This window comes from Protopterus annectens, chromosome 5.part0 (assembly GCF_019279795.1).
Source record: "Protopterus annectens isolate FY-2018-M chromosome 5.part0, PAN1.0, whole genome shotgun sequence".
Lineage (NCBI taxonomy): Eukaryota > Metazoa > Chordata > Ceratodontiformes > Protopteridae > Protopterus > Protopterus annectens.
In genome coordinates this window covers 354,777,905-354,802,557 of record NC_056735.1, presented here as the reverse complement: position 1 = coordinate 354,802,557, position 24,653 = coordinate 354,777,905, and the positions used below count along the sequence as shown (strand labels likewise).

Sequence of the window (24,653 nt, the reverse complement as noted above, 5' to 3'; positions counted from 1 at the left end):
CTTCTGCCTTTCCTTAACACTTCCTGCTATCTGAACTGCTTGTTGTCATGCTTTCCTTCCTCTCTTTGTTCTGTAATTACCTGTTTCATTTTTCTGTCTCCTTCCTTCCCCCATACTTTTGATCTGTTCTGCTCCCCATGTCTTCCTACTTCTGCTCACTGCTTTGCTGTATTAACCTATACCAAACCCCATGATACTTATTTCTCTGACCCCTTCCTGTACACTCTGATCTTGCTGAACTCATCTCCAGACTTCCTCCAGTAGCTTTTGCATATCCACTTCTGCCAGCTGTAAAACCATGAATGTCCTGCCCCTCCATATTTCATCTTTTCTCTGTATGTCTCTAAGCCACACTGATATTCAGCACCCTGCATATAAGACCCATCTACCGCTTACATTCTGCCAGGTTCAGGTCCTGCTTCCACTCCTGCCTTCCATACATTCTTTAATCTGCCTCTTTGTCCTGTCCTTGCTTTTATTTTTTGTGATTATGTACCTGTCCTAAATGTACCTTCCTGTCCCTTTCCAAAAGAATGTCTTATCTCCGAACATCTTTGGCTACCCCTTGCTACCACCTTTTTATTCCTCCTGTTTTCATTTACATTCTACTATTACCTAAGTGCATAGGTGTCATGGTCATACTGACACCTATTTTCTCACAAATGCCCATCCTGTCTCAACCAGTCATCACTTTGTGGTCATGCTCAGCTCTCATTTTCTACTTAATGATATTACTTACTGCCATCTTTTCTCTCTTGTTTTATTGCTGTTTATCTGCATGTGTGTCTTTTCCTGCCACTTTCTGTTTGTCTATCTCTCTCTCTGTCAGCATCCTGCATTGTATCAAGCATAACATTTTATCTGATCTTTTCAGTGCTTCTTATCAGTTAATAAGGGCTAATTTCTCCCTTCACACAATTCCAAGCAGGTGTTTGCACAGAAGCATTGAGCTACTTGATGAAAACCCCATAAAGCACAGTACAGCTCCATGTAACACCATGCTCAACCAATTCCACTTTAGCTCTTTGAGTACAAACCCTGGTAACTACAGATGTCGTATCTTTTCCATGTCTTGGCACTGCTCCTCTTCCTTTCCTACCTACACCATCTGTTGCTGTTGGGGACAGCTCTTTGTTCTGTGTACCATTTTTCACTGTATAACAGCCATATTTTTTGTTGCAGGAGTTCTATTGTCTTTGAAGCTTTTAAGTGGTAGTATTTGTGTTGCCTAGTTTGTTTCTCTTGCAACTACAGTGCAATTTGATTGTGAATCAAGAACCTTGGGGGCAGGAGCACTGGCATAGCCCAAAAATTGAGCATTTCTTCATGAACATGTGACATGAGAATGTTGGAGAACCATATAAGAGGCCACAGGAAGGCTGTATCTTAACTTTTTACCAGTTGCAGGAGCCTTGCTGGAAATCAGCTGACAAGATGAATATTTACATATCTTTAATTTAGTGCATGTCTTAAGGCAGGGACTGTAACTGTAATCCTCAACTTGAGTCTATGTTAGTGATGTGAGGGAATACATACTTAACCGTGGTATCTCAGAGTATTCCCCCAACTTTGACATGTAGTGAGTTAGCAGTTAGTATATTTATTTCGAGATGCCTGACTAAAGGTCACACAGCTGTTCTACACTCAAATGTGTGAACATTTAAGTGTGATTTACCCCTCCCCCCAAAACAAAAACAGTAAACACTGAAACTCACTGTACCAATATCAAGTATTTTTTGAAACAGGGCTTAAAATCTTGTATCCCCTGACTTGGGAGGCTGTTCTCCTGTGCCCCTGCAACTAATTTGTACTGACTCTGATATCAAGTCTGTACCTTGGAATAATGAAAATTCTCCAGGGTATCATAATCACAGATCAGTATAAAAAGGTGCATTTAATGCTGTCATCTATGATTGTTAAACACTTCTTCTGTGATCTTCTACCTTGTGCCTAGTTAGCAGGGTGGCAGAGGGTACAGCCATGACCGGGGTGCCGCCACTGAAACACATACATTTCATTGCAGTGAGTTTCAAAATTCACTGTTTTTCAACTTGAGTCCAACATGAAATTTTCTCTCTGTTAGCAATCATGAGTGTAGTCTTTTCATTTGTGATAAAGAACCCTGAAATTTCTACCTTCAGATGATCAAGGTTTCCATTCATTCCATCAAAATCCATTTCATCAAGGAAGTGTTGCAATTCATTTGTTTTATTCATGTTTTCTTAGCAGAACAGTGGGGGAGGAAGTTTTTGTTTACTCTACTACATTGTAATCTCAGAGTTAATATATTTTTTGAGATGCAGGGATATGTGAGCTGCAGGGGGATTGCTCTGTTCAAAAACAGTTATAGTTTTGTTATGTATATCTTTTTATGCATTTGTGTCATGATCATGCAACTGTGTGGTAATGAAATTTCTCTTTATCCCACACGTGTGCAATCTCAGGGTTATGTTTAGAGTTGGAGTGTGGTGGGGTTGCCCATCTGCAAAAACTATTTTTAATATTTTGGTAGATCAGGTGGTTGCTCTTATTTTTTCATCATAATGAGTTTCACTGTAGTGAAATTGACTTGTGAGCAGAGAGTATTATTCTTAGTAAGCCATGAACCATGGACAGAGCAGTAAACATAAGATGTTTTGAAAAAAGTATCTATATCTAACTGTGTGTGTGTGTATATGTGTGTGTGTGTGTGTGTGTGTGTGTGTGTGTATATATATATATATATATATATATATATATATATATATATATATATATGGATCTAGGACACTTGCTAGAAAAAGCAAGTGTCTGAATCCATATATACCGATCACAGTTTAACGAAAGCGCTTTAATCGAAAAAGCGCTTCCGTTAAACTGTGAAAAAAAAAACAAAACCACTAATTAAATGTTTTTGCAGGGAGGCTTTGCCCCCCTGCACCCCCCAACGTGGGGGGGCTGTGCCCCCCACATCCCCCCTACTTAAATATTCTCACTCCAAGGTCACACTACAGTGGAGTAAAGGAATATTCCCTTACTCGCACCAAAGTGCGACCAGCACACCACTCCCACATACCCAAAATTGCTGTTTCGATGAACAGCAATTTCGGGTATGTGTGAGCGCGAATTTGACTTTCTGTGAAAGTTACATTCGCGCAAGTGTCCAGGTTCCATGTATAGATATAGATATATATATATTTTTTTATATATATATCTATATATGGGATCACTACTGAATCCCGAACATACAGAATACCGAGCTTTAAAATACCAAGACTAAAATACCAGATACATAAAATGCCGAAATGTCAGAAACACGAATACCGCAATACCGAAAGCCCAAAATATCGGAAAAACACTATTTGACAATCTTGGATGCCACCGGTGTATTAAAACAAAACTGTAGATACAAAGCTGTGTAGCGATACCAAAACAACACAAGTTTCAGCACTTCTCACACTACTAAGTGCTATCCATGTAAAGCACATACTAATAAAGAAACAAGTGAAGATCTGTGTACATAAATACTGATACCATTTCCCAAAACTGAAAATTAAATCACGAGAATCTGGTTCAATTGCATCGTCACAATTAAATCCGTAATAAACGTACTATAGCTTTCACTAGCTTAATACACGTATAGTCTTCCTGATGCTCCAGAATAGCTTGAAAATGGTTATGTCGAGTTATCAATTTCCTCCGCTTAGGGGAAGGAGGGCAACCTGCAGCAAGTCTTTTTCTTAATGCATCCACATGATTTTGTTCTCTGGATAAAGCAGTCATAAGTACAGACAAATCAGTACCCTTGCTTCCTAACATGCATTTTAAATGGCGATGCCACGCCTCCACTGAGTTCTGAGTACGTGGTAAAAATAATCTGTTCAATTCAGACACATTCCAAAACTCTATAGGAAGTAACGGTGGAAACCGTGTCACTGCATGAGATCTGGTACTAAATTTATGAGGGCGACCTAAAGCATACCAGTCTGAGAAACACCGCAAAAGTTCTTTACCATCATCAGGAAAGGTATCTTGTAGTATCTGATATGTAGGAAGCACATCACACTCTTTAACAAAAGCCAAAGCTACTAAACATTTCACAGCAAATTGAAATGTGTGAGATGAATTATACAGAGAGGCTAGTCCCAGCTGCTGAACCTTACGCCACACTGACTGAAGTGAAACAAACACCCTTTTGACTTTACATCACTGAAGTTCAGTGTTATGCTTTTATTAGACGCTACTTCAAAGTCACACAAAATGAATTGTAATGATAATCGAAATTCATGCAATGAGAATAGATACAAAATGCAATGCCACATCATGTTATATGCTCTCAAAGATTTCTTCGACATTAAACAGTAGAGCAAAGGAACATATTTGCTATATGCTCCACACTTAACAATGCCATGTGTACTATATAATTGCCGACATAGTGAACCTTTGCAAAAGAATGTCCCATCCATAAGCCATATAGTTAGAACGCTTAGATCATGTAGGTTATTTATGGTAGTAAACACTATAACAGTATGTCTGGACGTAGAATCTGACAGCCGTTTCTCAATAAAAGTGCCAGATTGAAACGGAAACATACACATATCTATAGTATCTAGAGTCAGATTGTGAATATGACTCTTCGAGCCTCTCTTACACCTCACTCTTCTAATCTGTTGGAGCATTGCCTTTTTACTTGGTAAACTGGGAGCACATTCTATTGCAGTGGAAGCCATAGTATCATCCACTAACATACAGGGTGGATCTCTGGATATTGCTGCCCTATCTCTCAAACTACCACACACAGAGTGTTTCTCAACTTCAAATGGATCCCCTGTATGATTGTGTGGCAAGCTTTTTAGTAGCTTCTCACCTTCAGACAGTGAATCAGTTACTACTGTTCCTTTGCAACCCCCACACCACTTTAATTTACAGCACCAATAGCACCTTTCCGTTCCTCCTTTTTCTAGATGGTATACATAACCTTGAATAACCAAAACATGTTTATTCTTTTGCGATTGCACCCTAGGATACATTTCACCTAGAATGGCAGGCGCATCAGAATAATCGTCAGACATTGCGATGATGTTTGCTATTGAACAGTTTGTTAAAGGTATAGTACTGTTTTATACCAAAATGGAAAATACTTTAACATATGTCTTGGCGCTTTTATTTTGGTATTGTGTGATTCGCGTTTCTAAATTTTCGGAATTCTGTATTTTTGTTATTTTAATCTCGGTATTTTAAAGTTCGGTATTCTGTATGTTCGGGATTCAGTAGTGATCCCATATATATATATATATATATATATATATATATACACACACACACACACACACACACACACACGTGTAAGTATGTGTGTCTGTGTGTGTGTGTGTGTGTGTATATGGGTTCACTCGAAATACTGAAATATCGAATGTCAGTATCTCGAGACCAAAGTGTCGAATCTGCAGTTATGCAAATCTTCAGAATGTTGAATACAGAAATCTCGAACCTGCAATGGTGATGACCCGTTTGGTAAGTGTAATGTTTTTTGAGGGTTTGACTGTGTGCGAGTGTGTTGGGGAGTTTTAGGTGTGGGATAGGAAAGGTAGGTAAGTGTGCGAGTGTGTAAGTGTTGAAAGTGGTTGTGTTTGTATGTATGTGATGTGTGTTTGTGTAAGGGGGGATTTAGAATGTGTGGTAGTAGGTTTGCTGTCTTCCAGTTTTTAGTGCGACCTCGGAGTTTGTATATATATAAGTAGGGGGGGTGTCGGGGGTGCAGGGGTGCATGCCCCCTGCTTATAGCAAGGGTGTGTGTGTGTGTGTTAGTTTTGTTGTGTTTGTGTTGGTTTGGTTTGTTGTAGTGTCGTGTTTGTTTGTGTGGTGTATTGTCTTTATGCCGTTTGTGGTTTTAAATTTCACAGTTCTGAGGTTTTGGGTTTGTGATTTTTCGGCTTTATAGTCTCAAGATACTGAAATTCGATATTTCAGTATTTAGGGATTATAAAGTGAATCCATATGTATGTATGTGTGTATATATATATATATATATATATATATGTAAATGTATATATATGTATGTATATATATATATATATATATATATATATATATATATATATATATATATATATATATAGCAGCAACACACCAAACAGCCAATGCCTTTCTTCACTTTATTTTAAGATCTGGTACCTCGGCAATTCGCCTTCAAGGATCACAATAATTTACTGCACACTGTTAGCTTTTATAGTGCATATCCAAACAATTAAGCAATGATTCAATTAATCTAATTAATACACTGAGATACCGGCATTATCTTCAGCTGGCAACGTGAACCAGGACGTAACCAATCCAGAGGGAGGAGCTGGACGCGAGGTTCCAACCGAAGAAATGTTTCAGCTTCCTCTTTTTCGTCCGCGGAACGCAATGTTGCAGATAAGAACGTTTCCTTTGCTAGGACTGATAATACAAGCTGGGTTTCGAATAGAGAAGTTCCCGAGGATGTTAATGAAGCTTCCAACTCTAATTCTGCCAAAAATGTGAGTTTTCAAAACGACGGTCGGAATAAAGGAAGGAATGGAAGAAATGGCCGCAAGGGTCGTTATAAGTGAAGGTTTGACAACAGAAACTGTATATACGAATTTTTCTAACACATTGCAATGTGTAAATTTGTCTGATTTGTACTTGGATAATGACATGTTCAGTTTATTAAGTAAAGGGAGCAAATTTGTTCCTACTTTCTTTCCGACATATGCCGATATTTATTTGGAAGTTAAGGCATTTATTCGGAAATTGTTACTTAGAGTGTATTTCAATAAATTTGTGAATTTGAAAATTCCAGGTACAGAAAATGTTGAACAATTTGGAGAAGTAGAATTGGATGATAGTCTTATGAATTTATCCATATATAACTATGAATATGATGAATGTTTTTTAGAAGAAAATGATGAACTCTCAGTATGTTCTGAAATTGAAAAAGCACGTAATGCAAATTACATGACTGGTTATGGCAAACTGGAAATGCCTAAGTTTAAGAATGTTAAAAGTAGTTTTATTCCAGCAATTGTTGTACCAGCAATAACATTATTCCAAAAGGTGCTTCTGAAAGAAGTTGAGGCGTCATTTAAGGAATTTTGTGGGGAAAAGAAACAATTTAACCTTAATAGGCAGGAATGGCAAGCTTTAAAAAATTTAAAAGATATCAAAGACCAATATATTTTCAAGTGTGCTGATAAAGGGGGAAATTGGGTGATTTTAAGTAAATCCAATTATTGTAGGATGGTTTACAAATTGCTCATCAATGATGAAGAATATCAAAAACTTGAATGTGATCCACTAAAAACTTACAATGAAGGTTTGTTATTTTTATTAGAAAAGGGCGAACGATTGGGATTCTTTTCACAGGGTGACGTTAAAAAAATGTATGTTAAAGATCCCACCACACCCATACTATATGCCTTACCCAAAATTCACAAAGTCATGGTTGACCCTCCTGGGAGACCTATAGTTTCAGGAATAGGCTCCTATATGGAGAATGTTAACATTTTTTTGGACTCCCAGTTAAAGGTTTATTTAGAGAAAGTAAGTGCTCACATTAGTAACACTCAAGATTTAATTAAAGTCATTTCCAAGTTAAGCTGGAATTCGGAGTACTATTGGGTGACCATTGATGTTAAATCACTGTATACAAGTATATATAAAAGATGAGGATTAGAGGCTATTAACAACATATTGGGTGAAGGACCCAGAACCAATGTTTTGATTTCATTATTAGAGTATTGTTTGACACATAATTATTTTATGTTTAACAAAGAATATTTTTTACAGATTAAGGGAACAGCTATGGGGGCTGCTTTTGCCCCCACGTATGCTGTTGTATATATGGATTTTTTTGAAAAAAGTTTCATATATCCCACTGAATTTTTCAAGAATAGGGTAGTTCTATATAAGCGCTTTATTGACGATTTAATTTTTATTTGTAAAGGGGAAATGCATGAATTTTGTGATTTTTTTGAAACTTTGAACAATAATGCACATGATCTTTCTTTTTCTTATGAAATCGATAGGAATGAAATTAATTATTTGGACCTAACCCTGTTCATAAGAGACAATGTTATTGAATTTAGACCTTATAGAAAGAGTACGTCAGTTAATATGTTTTTGCATGCCTCCAGCATGCACCCACCCCACCTGTTAAGTGCACTACCTTTTGGAGAATTTAAAAGAATTTATTCTCATACAAGCATAAAGAAAGAGGTGGATCATGAATTAAATGAAGTTTTTATGAGATTAAGGGAAAGAGGATATGATACAAAACAGTTAAGAGATGCAATGGTTAAGGTTACAAACAATAAGAATGATAAGGATTTCATGAAATTTGAACATGGCATTTCTAGACCTTCAGTAAGAGAAAGGAATGTGGAGGATTTATTTTTTGTTACAAAGTACACTACCTTCTCTAAAAGACTAGTTAGTTTAGTTAGAAGGTTTTGGTACTTGGTGAGTGAGGATGAAGGTATAGGTGAACTGTTTCCCCATCATGTCATTTTTTCTTTTAAAAAAGGAAAAAATTTGAAGAACATATTGAATAACAACTGTTGTAATATAACAGCTACACAGCTGACTAATGTAGGCACATTTAGATGCAATTCTTGCAGTCTTTGTGATAGGGTTATTAATATTAGTTCCATTAATGACATTATTCATACCCCTAGATATCATTTTAATTGCAAATCTATTGGGGTAGTATATGCTTTGACTTGCAGTTGTCCTAACCCTTGGTATATTGGTCAGACCAAGAGGATGGTCAGAGTTAGAATTCTGGAACATCTGAGAGACATTTGGAATTCAAATTTACTTAGTCCAGTAGCTAAACATTTTTTGGATATTCATAAGGGAAAGAGTGATAGTTTAAAATATGGAGTTTTAGGGAGACCGTTTGTTTGTAGTGGTGATAACATCACTAATAAACTTTTAGAGTTAGAGACAAGAATGATTCTTAAGTTTAATACCTTAAGGCCCCATGGTTTAAACTTAGAATTGGGCACATGATGGAGTTGGGAAATAAACAAATATTTTGAAAAATATTTTTGAATAACATGTGTGCATACATATATATATAAAATATAATATTTTATTATAAATTTTTATTAAAGAATGAATTATTTATGATGTATGAAGGTATTACATTTTGTTATTTGTATGTTCTCATGATAGTTGAAGATGTTAAAGTTGTTATTCACAAGGTCACTTTAAAAGAATTTCAGTGTATTAATTAGATTAATTGAATCATTGCTTAATTGTTTGGATATGCACTATAAAAGCTAACAGTGTGCAGTAAATTATTGTGATCCTTGAAGGCGAATTGCCGAGGTACCAGATCTTAAAATAAAGTGAAGAAAGGCATTGGCTGTTTGGTGTGTTGCTGCTATTACTATTGCTGTTGCTGTTGCTATATATATATATAGTTTTCCTTCAGTTTTCATCACACACACACACACACACATATGCGCATATATATATATATATATATATATATATATATATATATATGTGTGTGTGTGTGTGTGTGTGTGTGTGTGTGTGTGTGTGTGTGTGTGTGTGTGTGTATATGATTAACATACATATATATATATATATGTATATATATAAATCGCGCGCACACACACACACATATATATATATATATATATATATATATATATATATATCTATGCACACACATACACGTTTGTGTGTGTGTATGTGAGAAGACTCTGTCTAGCTGAACATTTGGAATACTGATTGCTTTTTATGCCGGCATATGTGATTGAATAGTCAGAAGATTGCAATGTGCTAGCAGTACTTTTGACAAGATTGGGGTAGAGAGGGAATTGGGAATTTGCCCTTTCAAATTGTTGTGTGATGTCAAAGTTAGTATATATAAGTAGTAGGGTTGTGGGGGGGGGGGGGACACAAGGAGACTTGCCACACCATGCAAGAAAGTAGGTTTTATTATTTTATGTTTTTTTTTTTAGATGTTTTGAGTTTCATTTGTTTAAGATCGATATTTTTACATTCGCGATTTTAAGTGCTTAAAATATCTAAAAAACACTGAAAGCACAAAACACTGAAAACTCATGCTATCAAATCACAAAATACCTAATAATTCTATCCAACTAAAAGCACCCTATATCATACAACCTAACTCCAAAACAGATCATTTATCATATCAGTAGTAGTACTATTAATCAAAAAGCTTCTAGTAATGTAATGTATAAGGTTAGAGTTAGTACACATGAGTAAAGCGATGCAAGGAGGTCTGTGTGCTAACCCTTACTCTAACTCTGCCCCTAACCATAACCACACAAATGAAGTTACTAAAAACCTTTTCCCTAACAGTATCACTACACAAGACAAAAGGGCACAGAAGACAAACAACACCAAACATACAAAACAATAAATGTATCCTGTTACCTAACCTTAACCTGCAAACAGTTTCACGCGCACACACACACACACACACACACACACGAACACACACACACCAACCACTATAACCTTTTTAGTCAAACATTAATTTTATTGCACAATACTAGTTAAGAACACTGTAAAATGATCATTCAGTCATCTGAGCATTCATTCAAATGTGCTTTTGATATTTTTTGCATTCAGTGTTTTTCACCCCCTAAAATCTTTTGTCTGAACTGTGTATTGATGTCTGTTGGATCTGTGCTGTAAAGTTAAATGGGTCCCACATTGCTACTTTCATGGTAGGGAGTTGTTTCATGTTTACTGACTATAATCTTGGTTGTGCTCTCATTGCCTGCATATCTTTTGGCTCCTGCAGTCCTGTACCACTGGCTTCCTATGTCCTTAGGTTCATGGTTATATACTAGGCTAACGACCACCAGGGCCTTTATAAGCCTAGCTATGCAATCCAACCCAATTGTGTCCCTTTGTCTTGTGGGCTTTTATTAAAAGTGGGGTATGTTAGGAGGTTTCTAGAGGTTATGTGTGTGTGGGGGTGGGTATGTTAGTTTGGACATTACAGCCTGCCCCTGTCTGTCAGAGACATGAGGGCTAGACCCAGTGTGAATTTCTGATTTCCCATCCACTGATCAAGGTTACATTTAGATATGTTTAGTGATGGACTCTGCTTCACATGGATGTGTCCCTTTGCCCCTAACCCTAACCCCTAGGGATCCTCTCAGACGCATATCTGTCTCATCAGCATGTCTTATTTATGTCACAAGCAAAATTTAAATCCTTGGACCTAGTGTTTCTGATGCTGTTCATTTTGCAAATATGCAAACCGCCCATCAGAACTGGATCCAAGGATGCCTCATATGTCAGGCACAGATCACCTTTCAGTAACCTGTAGGAGGCAGAGTGTAAAGATAGGGCTTTAAGATGATCCATATGATGCAGTGTGTTTATACCATGGATTCTTCTTATAAGAAACCTTTGTGGCCATTCCAACTGTTCCAAATGTCTGGTCAGGTACACACTGAAGGAGGCATTACACTCAGTGATGGTTCTGATAATGGTTGAATAAAGTGGCACTATGACTTCCTTAGACCTAGATACCATGTCCTTACTTATAAAATGGGCAACACAGAATTATTTTCTTACTAGCTTGGCCACATGTTGGTTAAAGGCCAGATTACAGGCTACATATGTTCCCAGATCCCAAACTACCATGTCAGCTCTTAGGAGTTTCTTATTGGGGAGTTTTCCCAAACAGCACTATAATGGATTTCTTGGGACTGAGTTTTAATCCATGACTTTTGCACCAGTTATTTGTTAGACCCTCTTGTAAGATGTTTGTGCCATGAGAATCTATCTAATTCACTATGTTGCTCTGCTCAGTGAGGGTGGCACCATTGTCCACCAGTTTGGCTCACTGATGTGTGCTGCCTTTGAGGTTTCGGACATATCTGTAAAAAGCCTTCTGGTTGTCTTTAGCCAGTGATGCTATTTTGACATCTTAATTGGACTTGTTTGACTTGTTTACTCCTCTTAGTTTCCTATTTATTTTAATTAAAGAGCAGCTATCATTGTGGGAATTGCTGTTCCTACAAAACAAAGTAGCTTGCATCGCCATATACGGATTATACTCCGATACTGTGGTTTTCTGATGTTTGATGCTTATTCGACTTATAATGAGATATTTTTTATGTGTTTAGATTACTGTATTAAGAAATAATTGTTCTCATGTGTTGACTGACTTATTATCTCACACAGCCATTCCGTTTTTTTCTGAGGTGACTGTTGAGCTTCAAAAAACTTTTGAAACTCAGGAAGTGTATCCATCTAGAGAAATGGCCATGCTGGCAGTATACAGCAAGTTGAAGTCAGCATTTCAGCTGCAGGCATCAGAGTCAGGTACTGGTTTTCTTATATATTTATTTTTTTTATTTGAGTTGCATTGTGTGCATAATTAATTTGTAATGGAATGATTAGATTTAAAATGAGAAGTTGAACTTGTTTTTTCCAAAAGCAGACTTCAGAAATTTGAAATATTTTCTAAGTTTCTCATTACAGAAGCAATATATGGGCTTAAGGAAATGTTTAGAAATCATAGTGATAAAATCAGCATAAAAGACTAAAGGGTCAAGAACAGAAATGTCTAAAATGTGTGTGCTTGCGAGCGTGCTCACATACTTCTACTCAGTTGCACAAATCAAAAAGCTACTAAATAAGCTAAAATCTACTTCACTTACACCTGATAATATTCCACCAAGCTTCTGCACAGAGATGCTAAATCAATGGTCTACACAGTAACTTTACTCGCTAAAAGATCCATTAACAAACTCTCCATTCCCAGCAAGTGGAAACAATGTTAAATATTACCTACCCACAAAGGTGGAACCTCTGTATCTCTGTCCAGTTTTAGACTGGTTGTCATTTTATCCCTACTACCAAAGATTGTTGAAACTGCATATATAAGTATCTATTTGGCTGTTTAACCAAATTCAGTATGCTGTAGCTCTCAACTTTTTTGCCCAAGAATCACAGACAAAGCAAGTAAAGGGGCAGGGGACAAAGGCTGAAAATCAGGAACAAACTTCAACTTAAAAACTTAATATAACAAAAAGTTTTGCATTGACAAGCTTTTTCTGAATAATAAGAAGTAGAAAACTGTAATGTCTGACATTACTGACTAAATTTAATTTATCAGAAAATCAGACATTTTAAAAAGGACAGGGCAAAAGTGTGAGGCATGATAAGGGATGTGCTGCAGATAAGGTATAATTGATAAATATGCAACTCAACATGTTATCAGACCTAACTACAATACCAAATCTACCTTATTGTTTTTTCTGGACCATATCAGCAAACACAAAACCAAGGTGAACATGTAGCCTCAGTATTCCTAGATCTGTCCAAAGTCTTTGATGCAGTGTTCTAGCAACATCTACTTCAAATATAGGTCACCTAAATATGAGAAAAGAGGCAATCTTTGTGTTTAAAATCTGCCTAGTCCAAAGAACACAGAGTGTAAAATGGCAAAATACCCTTTCCATTTACCAACAGGGAACAGTTGAAGTCCCACTGGTATCCATCTTGAACATCTGCTGTTTACAGTCTTTATCAATGACATGTATAAAACATTATCAAAGGCTGCTCAGATACAGTGTGCCAGTGACTTCACCCAGGTTTGCAATGCTACCTCATTATAAGAACTTCCCAATATTGTGCAACAATCCTTCAGTGTCCTTAAACACTGACTGACTAGATTGAAACTTCTTCTAAATGCAAAAAAGAAAAAAAAGAGAAACGAAAAAAGTAATTGTTAGGTCCTGATACCTCTTCTAAACAAAGTTCAGATCTCTGATCAAACACCTTTGTTAAAAATACTGAGTAATATTCACACTGACCAAGGTAATCAAATTAAATACTGGGAATAATCACATAATGGCCTTAAGTTTGGCAAACACACATATATTATTTTAAAAGTAAAATCAGTCAAAAACTAGGCATGATATATAAATTCAAGCCACATCTATCAGTATATGACCCATCAATCAGTCTTAGGAGCTCAACAAGTATGAGATTTGCCTTTGGTGCAGAAGGTTGTGGGTTCTATTGCCATACCAGGTAGCTGGATTTTTATGCACTGATGGACCTTTCGCACATCCTCAAAACCAGTAGCATAAGCAAATAAAGAAATCCTATCTAAACTGACACTGTTAACACAAATTGAGCACTGTCCTAGTATGTCATAATAGTTGTGTTACTCAGACCAGATTTTACAACCCTGACTTAACATAAACAGTGGAAAATTCTATTATACATAAAGATTATTAACTTCCTACAGTGCTTTGGCATAAAGGGATAAAGCTGTAACTACGGCTCAGCCGTCCTGGGTTTGATTAGTGGCTCAGGCTTTTGAGGCAGTGGCAAGGAGGGATGGGAGAACCCACTGGAGGGATGCCCATCAGTGATGCTCCCTGATGAGTAGCATTGTCCAAAGAGGGGAGTAGTCCTTGGACATTGTCACAGAGAAGGGGGTGGGGAAAGCAACTATGTAGGTCACTGTGCTGTCTGTGCCAGGGAGAATGAGGCAGTGCATGCCTAACATATGCTAGCATAGCTAGCTGGAGTTTTGTAAAGAATTTTGTCATTTGACTGTCACACTGATTTGTACAGATGCTTGTGTTAAAAATGCATCAAAAGTGGATCCTGCTGGACAGAAAAGAGATATAAATGTATGTCAGACAGTGTTGTTATAACTGATTAAATGTGTATGTTTTAACAGAGAATTCTGGAAGGGAAGAGGTTAATCTCTGTCCAGCTAATTTTGAAAAATAGGTTGAAAATTAAATGAGTTGGTTTAGGCCATAAATATTTTATCTTACAGTTCTAATTGCAGCCAGAGACAAAAATGTCTGGGAAAATCAGGACTAGGAATTTACTGTATTGTCCTTAGGGGTGAACTAATTTCTACCCTGGAAGGGTGGAATTTTTGAAATTGTTTTATAATTTTCAGAGGCTGCAGCAAATCTTAGCAAAGCTCTTGACTTGCCGTAGTAAATAACTTAACTAAGGAACATTAATTCTTTAGTCATTCAGGAAAATATAGTGAGATTAGTTAAGTATTGTTTTTTTTTTTTTATTTATTTTGCATCTATGTGAATCTACCCAACTTTTTTATATCTCCTGTGATTGAAACTCTGGTGTTATTGCAACTATTCAGTAATCTCATTGTTTCTATTTTATTATTTATTACTAAATATTTCTATATCTTTCATTGTGGCTGGTCTTTTAGAGAATACTTTTAACATCTTAAGAATACTTATGCTTATTTTAGTGACACTGTGTCTGCTCCTGGAAACCTTGCTACACTGGTTAAGCTCTACCATTTGTATTAGTATTAATTGTACTCAATATAACTGGGTACCCTTGTAAGAGCCTTAGAGTAGCTGACCGGTGGCAGTGTAATTACCTTATAGTCTGGGCAGAGGGGGCACAGCTGGTAAATCTGTGCCAGCCTTTCACGTGTGTGTGTGTGTGTGTGTGTGTGTGTGTGTGTGTGTGTCTGTGTGTGAAAATTAAATATCCAAGAGTGTGTGTGTCAGCTACTTGGAGCAGGGACACAGACCTCTAAAGTGGACAGTGTTGCATTTTGTTTGGGGCCTGGAGAGAGAGAGAGAGATAGTGAGAGTCCAGCCCCAGATCTGGAGTGTGCTCCCAGTCTGCTGTAAAGGGAAATTGTACTTGGTGCAGAGAGCTGCTTCTATATCCATTTTTGTTCCTAGTGGCCATCCCTCACTGATGTCAATGGTGAGGATTAAGGCTCCTTGATTGCTGGCCGAGAGGGACAGTCCCATATTGGTGGCAATGGTGGGGTATTAATTGAAATTCAGTAGCCTGTGGGCAGTTATCATTGAAGGTGTGTGCATTCTCAGCAGCCACAAGGTAAATGTACAGTTTCATTTTTGCAACAGTTTTATTTATTTTTATTAGTTTAGCTTAGTCAGGGAAAGCAGGCTAAAATGTCAACAGAGGATCATGGCAAGCTGACAAAGAACCAGTTGGCCAAGGTGTGCAAAGCCAAAGGACTGGTGCATGCCAACCTGACTAAAGAGGAAATGATTTCAGCTGTAATTGCAGCTGCAGCACAGATTAGCAACCAGGAAGACAACCAGTCTAGTGATGGGGTTGTGCAGCCTTCAGAAACAGGGCAGTTCACCTTTTCCTCAGAGGACTTAAAAAATCATCTGGAGTTAGAGACTTGTACTGGAGGATAAATGTTTGGAACTAGAATAAGTAGAAAGACTGTGGTATTTAGAGGTCAAAGAGAATGAGAGACTGCAGCATTTGGAGGCTGAAGAAAAGGAGAGACAGCGCCAACATGAGAGGAAGATGCTGACTGTTCGACAGGGTCATGGAGGTAATGGAGAAGGGAATAACTGAACCCCAGAAGCAATAAAGGTCAGTAAATTTCTTCCACATTTACAGAGGATGATAATTTTGATCATGTTATTCATATATTTGAAAGAGTATGTAAACAGTATAATGTTGACCAAGGGCTCTGGGTATGGTTCCTGACCCCCTTACTCCATGGCAAAGCTATAACTGCTGTTTATAAATTGTCTGATACTGATTGTTTAAACTATGATAAAGTTAAACAAATTTTATTGGAATGTTTTACATTAACACCTGAAGGTTACAGAAAAAAGTTATGGGAGCATAGACGCAAGGCAGATGAAAGTGTATGTGATTATATTGCTGAGTTAAGCACTTATTTTCATAGGTGGGTGAGTGGGTGTCAGGTTACCACTTTTGAAAGGCTGGCAGACCTTTTGGTGAGAGAGCAAGCCCTTAGCACTTTGCCTGAGGACATGGAAATCTGGTTGGCAGACCAGTAGTGTAACTCTGCAGATGAGCTGGGGAGAAAAGGGGATCTGTACTTAGCAAGCAGGGCACTACTGCACAAGAAGGGGATGCCCAGTGGTGCACATGGGTATAAGGGAACCCGTGGTGGGCAGCCTAACCAGTCCCAACAGAGTCCACCAGTAACAGGGAAGCTACTAGTTCAGGTACACAATCAGGATCAAGGGTTAGATGTTTTAAATGTGATCAGAGGGGCCATGTAGCATACAAATGTCCACTGAAAGAAGGTGAGGAACAAAAGGTGAGGGAGCCAGCAAGTGGGAATAACAGCATACCAGTGGTAAGTTGACTGGAGAAAACAGGGGTACCATACTATCACTGGAGTGTGTATTCTATCTTAGTGTATAGAAAGCAGGACGCTGCTAAGAGAGACACAGCTTCTGACATAACCATTGTGAAGCCTGCAGTGATTAAAGAGGAGGAGTTCTTGCTTGAAATGGTTACCCACTATGCCACAGGGTCACTGCTTTGTGCTCATTTTAACAAAACAATGCAGTGCCCCTACCCAACAGCTGTCACAAATAGCACATGCAACAGACAACCACCCACAGCAGCCATCCTGGGATATCTGAGGATCTATAAGTTAAGTAAAAACACAGAACCAGGAAGACACATGTTGCAAAGATTAAAAATATTAAATGTAGTACTCTACTCAACAGATATGGTAAATATGGTAAATACTTACTATGCCATCTGAGACTTCATTGCCTAACTTCTCCTTCCTACCTGTTGAGAGCCCCAGGGCAGTGGTGATGCAGATCATCAAACTAGGGCATGTACTGCACAAAGGTACATGAGATGCTGATTGCACTAGACAGCAGAGCTACCAGCTCATGCCAGGCATCCAGCTTCCTGAAAGAACTTTCATAGGGTTCCAACAGCTCTATTGGAGATAGAGCATAATGTTGCTGTCCTTTGCACAGCAGGCATACATCCATAATGTACTAGTACTGGCAGCTACCTCCATGAATTTATAGAAAAACAAATTGACAGATTGAGAATCTTTCCTTCTATGGGACACTGAATCACATGCATATGCCCTTGCACCTTGTAGATGCACAATGCATTTACACAGACAGCTTGCATGAAAGGCATGCTGGTGATATCCAGGGGAATGTATTGATATCTCATATCACTGGTGCAATTCTATGAAACACAGCATTTCATAGACAAATGAAGAATCTAACTTCATGAACATAAATACTGTGTAAGTTAGCACTTGCTGGCAATATTTACTGGTTATCTGTCATTATGGATGCCAAAATGCATATCTTAGTAAAAATGAACAAGATACTTATATCACTGGACTTCCAAGATGGTTGTACAGTGATCAACAGCTTAACTTCAGCTCTTCCAGTGTGAAAAAAGGAGTGCCTTTGAAACTGCATATGGTTAAAGTTCATTTACTGGCTAGTAAGTCCACTGCCTGGATGCCAACAAAGAAGAAATTTGGAAAAAAAACTAAAAATCAACCAGAAAAGTGAAGTGAAAACACTGTCTTGGAAGATTCTGCAGCTGTTTAGCAAAAAGCAGTTCAAGCCTCAGCTTTGGCAAAAAAAAAATGCTTCCAATAATTTAGAGGAAAGAATAAATTAAATGTCCTCAGAGGTGATTAAAATCAATAAAACACTGAAGGAATATATCGACTCAGATAAAACAATGAAAAAAAAAATAAAAAAGCTTTAACTAACTGTTCAGATGAATTGATAAAACTGCAAAAATCAGAGGTTGAAATGAAGAAAAAGCTAGCCGAGTATGAAGCTTCCCAAGAAAAAACTGTTTTTCAGAGAATAGTAGTTAGAAGACAGAGCATTCAGAGAAAACCTGAAGTTTTCTGCTGTACCAGAGAAACTGGAAGGAACAGACTTTATTAATTTTAAGAAAGCACAAATAAGCAGCTGGATTGGTGTTCCAGAGCAGGATTTGTCAATTGAAAGGGCACATCAAGTATATTCTCCAAACCTTGTCATGAGAAAGCAGCAAATACCTATATTAGTAAAGATGCAATTATATGAGCAGAAAGAGTTGATCCTGACAAAACTGTGGTAGATGGGCAAAGTATTAAAAATTGGACAGAGCAGTGTTTGTGGAAAATAATTACTCACTGTACACCAGGCAGAAGTGAAGCAAATTTGTCTCAGCAGTCAGAGAATGTTAACAGACAGGTGTGGGATTCAAGCTGCATTATCCAGCTGTGTTCAGAGGGTTTTTTTCCTGGAGGATCGAAGACATTTTTTGATGCAGACAGGTTAAGGAGGAAATAGAAAAAATGTTTATCCTACAAAAAGTCGGCCAGCAAGCAGAAAGGGACTCTGCTTATTATTCTTCTAACAGTAAAGTTCACAGAGAGACTTTACCAGTGAAACCTTTTCCAATGTTCCAAAGGAAAATGCTTGAGACAGAAGAAAAAAAACAGGAATTGTCTAGACAAATCAGGAGTACCTTGAACCTGAACGAGAATGTAGAGTTGGGAGATAGAGATGATCAGGAAGAAGACCAACAGCACTGAAATTAGTCAATAAATGTGAGATTATGAAGTGCCAATTACACAGGTGAAATATGGCTTTGCAAATAAAAGTGGCTGGGAAAAGACAGTACTTTTGTTGACTTTGTTAAACGTGTGGGTGAATTGTAAACCATATACCCAACAATATGTATTTAATGTTTAGGGCACTAAAGGGAATAAGAAAACAGTTTTTATTTTTATTAGTATTTGTTTAAACAAATTCATAGGTTCATAGATTCATAGGTTCATACTAGGCTATCTGCCCAAGGGCATTTATAAGCCTAGCCCATAGTTATGTGGCTTTCGCCACCCCTTTAGTTTGAATAAAAACTATGCCTATCATTTTGCTGTGCCTCTGTCAAGCAGTGACACTGAAGTAATCCCTGGGGTATATCTGCGATCTCCCATCCATTGGTCAAGATTCTGAACAAGGCCAGCGAGGTGCTCTGCCTCACATGTACCGGGATTTTGTTCCACAGCATAGGGAGTCTCTGGGTGATGAATCTGTCCCTCCAGCATGTTCTATTTATAACCGTGTCAAGGTTTAAGTCTCCCGCCCTTGTGGTTCTGAGGGATCTAGATTTTTTGAGGTGAAGCATATTCATCAAATCTGGGTTTGACATGGCCTTATATGTCAGGCACAGGTCACCTCTGAGCAAGCGGTATGAGACTGAATAGAGCTGGAGTTCTTTCAGTCGGGCAGCATAAGACATATTTTTGAGACCCTTTATCCTTTTGGTGAGGAACTTTTGGGGCCTTTCAAACTGCAGCAGGTGTCTGGTCAGATACATTCGGAACGGGCATTGTACTCAATCATAGGTCTAATGAGTGATGAGTACAGGGGGACGATGACCTCCCTTGATCTAGATGTGAATCCCTTCATGATCAGGTGGGTGATATAGAAGGTTTTCCTAACTACTTTAGCAACATGAGTGTCAAGCGAAAGGCTACTGTCAACCTGGGTCCCCAGATCCCTGATGACTTTTTCTGTGCTCAGTGGATTGCCACCTATATGGTAACTAGGGGTAACCTTGTTTTTCCCGAAGGGTATGACTATGCATTTTTGGCGTTTAACTTCAGGCCATGGCTCTGGCACCAGTTATCCGTTTCTGTGAGGCCCTGCTGGAGGATATCTGTGTCAGATGTGTTTTCGACTATGGCCCAGTTTGCAGTCATCTGCAAACTTTGTCAGCCATAACCCTCCTGTGTTTGCTTGTACTTCAGAAAAGTAGATGCCGAACAAGAGTGGACCCAGGACTGAGCCCTGTGGGACACCACTTGTGACAGGCTTTGAGTCTGACATGGCTCCAGCAACTCTGACCCTGTGGGTTCTGTCACTTAGCCAGTTTGCAACCCATCTTGTGATGTATGGGTTTACATTCAAGCTGATGAGTTTTTCGATGATACCTGAGTGGGGTATTGTGTCGAAGGCCTTTGCCAGGTCGAGGTAGGCTGTATGGACTGCCTTTCCCTCATCAATGGCCTTGGTGACTGTCTCAAAAAAGTCAACCAAGTTTAAGAGGCAGGATCTGCCTTTGACAAAGCCAAACTGGGTTGGATCCAAAGTCTGCAAGTTCCCTATGTCTTTATTTATGAGTTCCATTATGATCCTCTCCATGGCTTTGCAGATAAGGCTTGTCAAGCTAATGGGGCGGTAATTTCCAGGGTCTGTGGAGGCACCGCTCTTATGAAGTGGGACCACAGTCGCCGTGCGCCACTCCTTGGGTACGTATCCTGAGGTGAGGCTAAGATTAAACAGCTGTCCTAACTGTGGGTTTAATTCCTCGTTGAGTTCGTGAAGCACACAGCCGGGGCACCATCCGGTCCCATGGATGCTGTGTTTTTTGCCTTAGTGAGGGCAGTTCTCACCTGGGCGTTGGAGATGTTTGGGGGCTACAATCCTCTGGAATAGATATCTCTCCTTTTGGGAGAAGTTTGCACTGAACCTGTCAGCCAGTATGTTGGCAATGTGTGTAGGTTCAGTAATTTTCACATCATTTTGAACTAATTCTGAGCATATCTGGGAGTTTCCTCCTAGGTTTCTAACATAGCTAAAGAAGGCCTTATGATTGTCTTTAGAGTCCTTGGCGATTTTTCTCTCAAAATTTGCCTTGGATGATTTTATGAGAGCTCTTAGTTTTTTACATATAATGATCAAAGGTGTCTTACCTTTCAAGGATTTTGCTCTATCTTGTAGTAGCTTCCTCCTTTTGTTGTAGAGCTTGTTTATGGCTGGGGTCCACCAGACTGGACGCTTGCCTTTGGTACAGAGAGTCTTAGTTTTGTTTGGGATTGCCTGATCCATGCAGTCCTGTAGGTGCTGGTAGAAGGCATTTGTAAGTGATTCAGCGGTTTGAGTAATGTTTACCACTGGCTCAGGGGCCTTAAAGGAGACCACACTAGTTTTTAGAAGTGTGAAATCTGCTTTTGAGAAGTTTTTCACTGTGGTCTTTTTTGTTTCAGGTGGGGGGATGAGGACCTCCAGCGAGATTAGTTTATGATCTGATCTCACCAGTGAGGGGTATACTTCCGGTGTTGAAACTTTTGATCCCATGTTCGTGATGATGAGATCAAGTATGTTTTCTCCTCTTGTGGGGATGGTGACTAGTTGTTCCATGGCATTTGAGTTTATGAACTCCAGGAATCTTTGGGTTAGAGTGTTCGGGCTTGAGTAGTGTTCCCAGTCTATATTAGGGTAGTTGAAGTCACCTAGTATGATGGTGTTTGGAGATACATTTATCCCCTCCAATGTTTTCAGGAAGGCCCTGTGAGGTTCCTGAGTTTGAGAGGGTGGCCTGTAACATGCTACAAATTGCAGAGCAGTCTTGCCTATGGTTAATTGCACCTGGATGGTCTCCGATGCATCGTGCGTTGCCACCAACCTTGAGGTGTGGGTGTCCTTTATGAATATGGACACCCCCCCTCCCTTCTTGGTGTTGTCCGGATTTTGGGGCCGGAACGCATGATATGAAGTGAAACCTGTTAGTGCTGGGGTGCTCTCAGGAGCCTTGAACCAGGTTCCTGTCACAGCACAGACATCGATGTTCTCCATATTGAGAAGGGCCTCGAGTGCGTGCATCTTGAGATTGAGACTTCTGGCATTGAGCAGCATTACCCTTAGTTTTTTCCTTTTGGTGTTCTAGGGTGGTAGGTTTAGAATTTGAGCCTTGCCTAAAAAGGCACTATGGGGTGGCAAGAGCCTTTGCCAATATCCGGAAGCCCAGGGTGACAGGTGCAAGCCGTCCCTTGCGAAGCAGCGTGGCTTGTCCAGCATGTCATCCCAGGCAGACAGACATTGGATCCCCTTTGAATGACACCAGAATTTAAGCCAATTATTAAAGCTGATCATCTTATCACTGTATTGTGGCATCATTCTAGGTGAAGGTAGGATACTGCTCAAGGTCAGCATCATACCTGCCTGGGCTACATAATCAGAGAGCTCCTCGATGTCCCTTTTCATGTAGTCCAAGGAGGTACGTCTCAGGTCGTTGACACCAGCGTGGACAATGACTGAGTCGTACTTGTACCTGCTGTTGAGAGACCTGAGTGCTTGCGTTATGTGGTGGATTCTAGCACCCGACAGGCAGCTTACTGTGACCTTCTCCTTACTCAGTCTGGTGAGCGGGACGTCAGTGTGTCTGACTATGGAATCACCAATGACAAGTGTGTCTGGCATTTTGTTTGGCCTTAAGGGCTGTGACTGTTTGACACTCTGACTGTGTGGTCTATGTGTTGCATGTGTTGGGTCGTGAGGTGGTTGTTAATATAAATTGCATGTTGTGTTGTAAAGCAGTTTTGTATAGTGTGCATTCGGGGGTATTTTAAATGTGTGTGGGTAGTCTTTCCACTGATTGTTTTATGTGTTTAAAATATTAAAGTAAACAAGTATTTTTTTAGTTGTAGGAAATATAGATTTTACAGTATAAGCAAGAAAAGAAAGGTTGAACAGAAGTACGTCTAAGTTAATGTAATGAGATGATCAGTGTTGGCATGGAGTACAAAAGTGTACTGATTATATTATATGTAGAACTAAGATGATAATTTCCCTTATTTTACAAGGGTGGATGTCTAGACTAATGCCCTTTGCTTAGGCTATGAACATTTTTGTGAGCAAATAGGCTTGAAAAATAAGACACAATGATGAAAGGAATGAAAAATGATAATCTTCTTACATCTGAAAATATATTAGCTTGCTTTTTTTCATTAACAAATTATCTCACTGATAGATAAGATGTCTGCAGCTGAAGGCAGTTAGCCAGGGGCATTCCATACATTCTGTTCTGAGTGAATTTTACAAAGATTCTTTCAAGCATCTGCATTGTTTTTATCTGTTTTTTTCTTTGCTGATTACTTTTGCGTGGAGATAAGATGCCTGCCGGTGCAAATAATTAATCTTCAGAGTTCTGAGGGAAATGTAATGGTTTAAGGACAAGCAGTTCAGTGAAAAAATACAGTTTAAAATTATGAGAAGTGAATAAGAGATAGTAACCTCCCCAGCAGCTGTAACAATTTAATGTATTTAATGGAACAGTGCATACATTAGTTTTATTTAAAGATACCCAATGCACTTTTTAGGGTTCATAAATGAATGTTTTTCTGAAAGCATGCAAGCTGTTTCTTTTTTACATCTGGGATGGGGAATATAAGTGCAGACAACAATTGATGCAAGTGAGAACACAGGTGGCAACTTGTGCTTTAGCATGGATAATTTTAATGTTAGATTAGTTATCCTTGTGGGTGCAGCTGTCAGTTTGGGGCAGTTGTCCCTGTCTGGAGACTTGCACTCCATTTTATAGGGAATGGAAGTTTTCTAAAAATGTACATAGTTATTTGTTTCAGGGTTTTCACTAAAACAAAAAGTATTGAAAATGTGACATAGGTTTAAGTAGAGATAAGAAACAGTTGTATAAAAGTTTATCTTGCCAATCAGTGTGTGCATGTAAGAATAACATTTGGAATACACATTACAAATAGTTTCTTATCAGAATGGCTACTCTATCCATAGTTCCTTGGAAGGTAAATGGCCTTACAGGTGCAGACAAAAACAAAAGAATACTGAATTGTATTGCAAATAACAGTGCTGCATGAGACACATTTGGAAATAAATGGGTATGTGAATTTATTAAAGAAAGGATTTCAGAATAGATATTCAGCAGAATATCAGTGGCAAATGAAAAGGAGAATAATAAAACTGATTGCTAGATGGGCTTCAGTAGTAGTAGTAGAAGAGGAAAAAAAAGACAATGATGCTAGATTTCTGGCAGTAACAGAGTATTGGCAAGGGAGGAGGATTATGTTGGCATGT

At 38.6% G+C, this 24,653-nt stretch overlaps 1 protein-coding gene across 4 annotated transcripts in view; it reads left to right on the top strand.

Annotated features, from left to right (window-relative positions):
• The window catches only part of LOC122802629, a 1,172,105-nt gene that overhangs the window by 751,760 nt on the left and 395,692 nt on the right, over positions 1-24,653 (top strand). For all 4 annotated transcript variants that reach the window (XM_044072319.1, XM_044072318.1, XM_044072317.1 and 1 more), the window contains one exon: positions 12,187-12,327. In XM_044072319.1, coding sequence (XP_043928254.1) covers positions 12,187-12,327 — 141 coding nt within the window. The remainder of the gene's footprint in view (positions 1-12,186; positions 12,328-24,653) is intronic.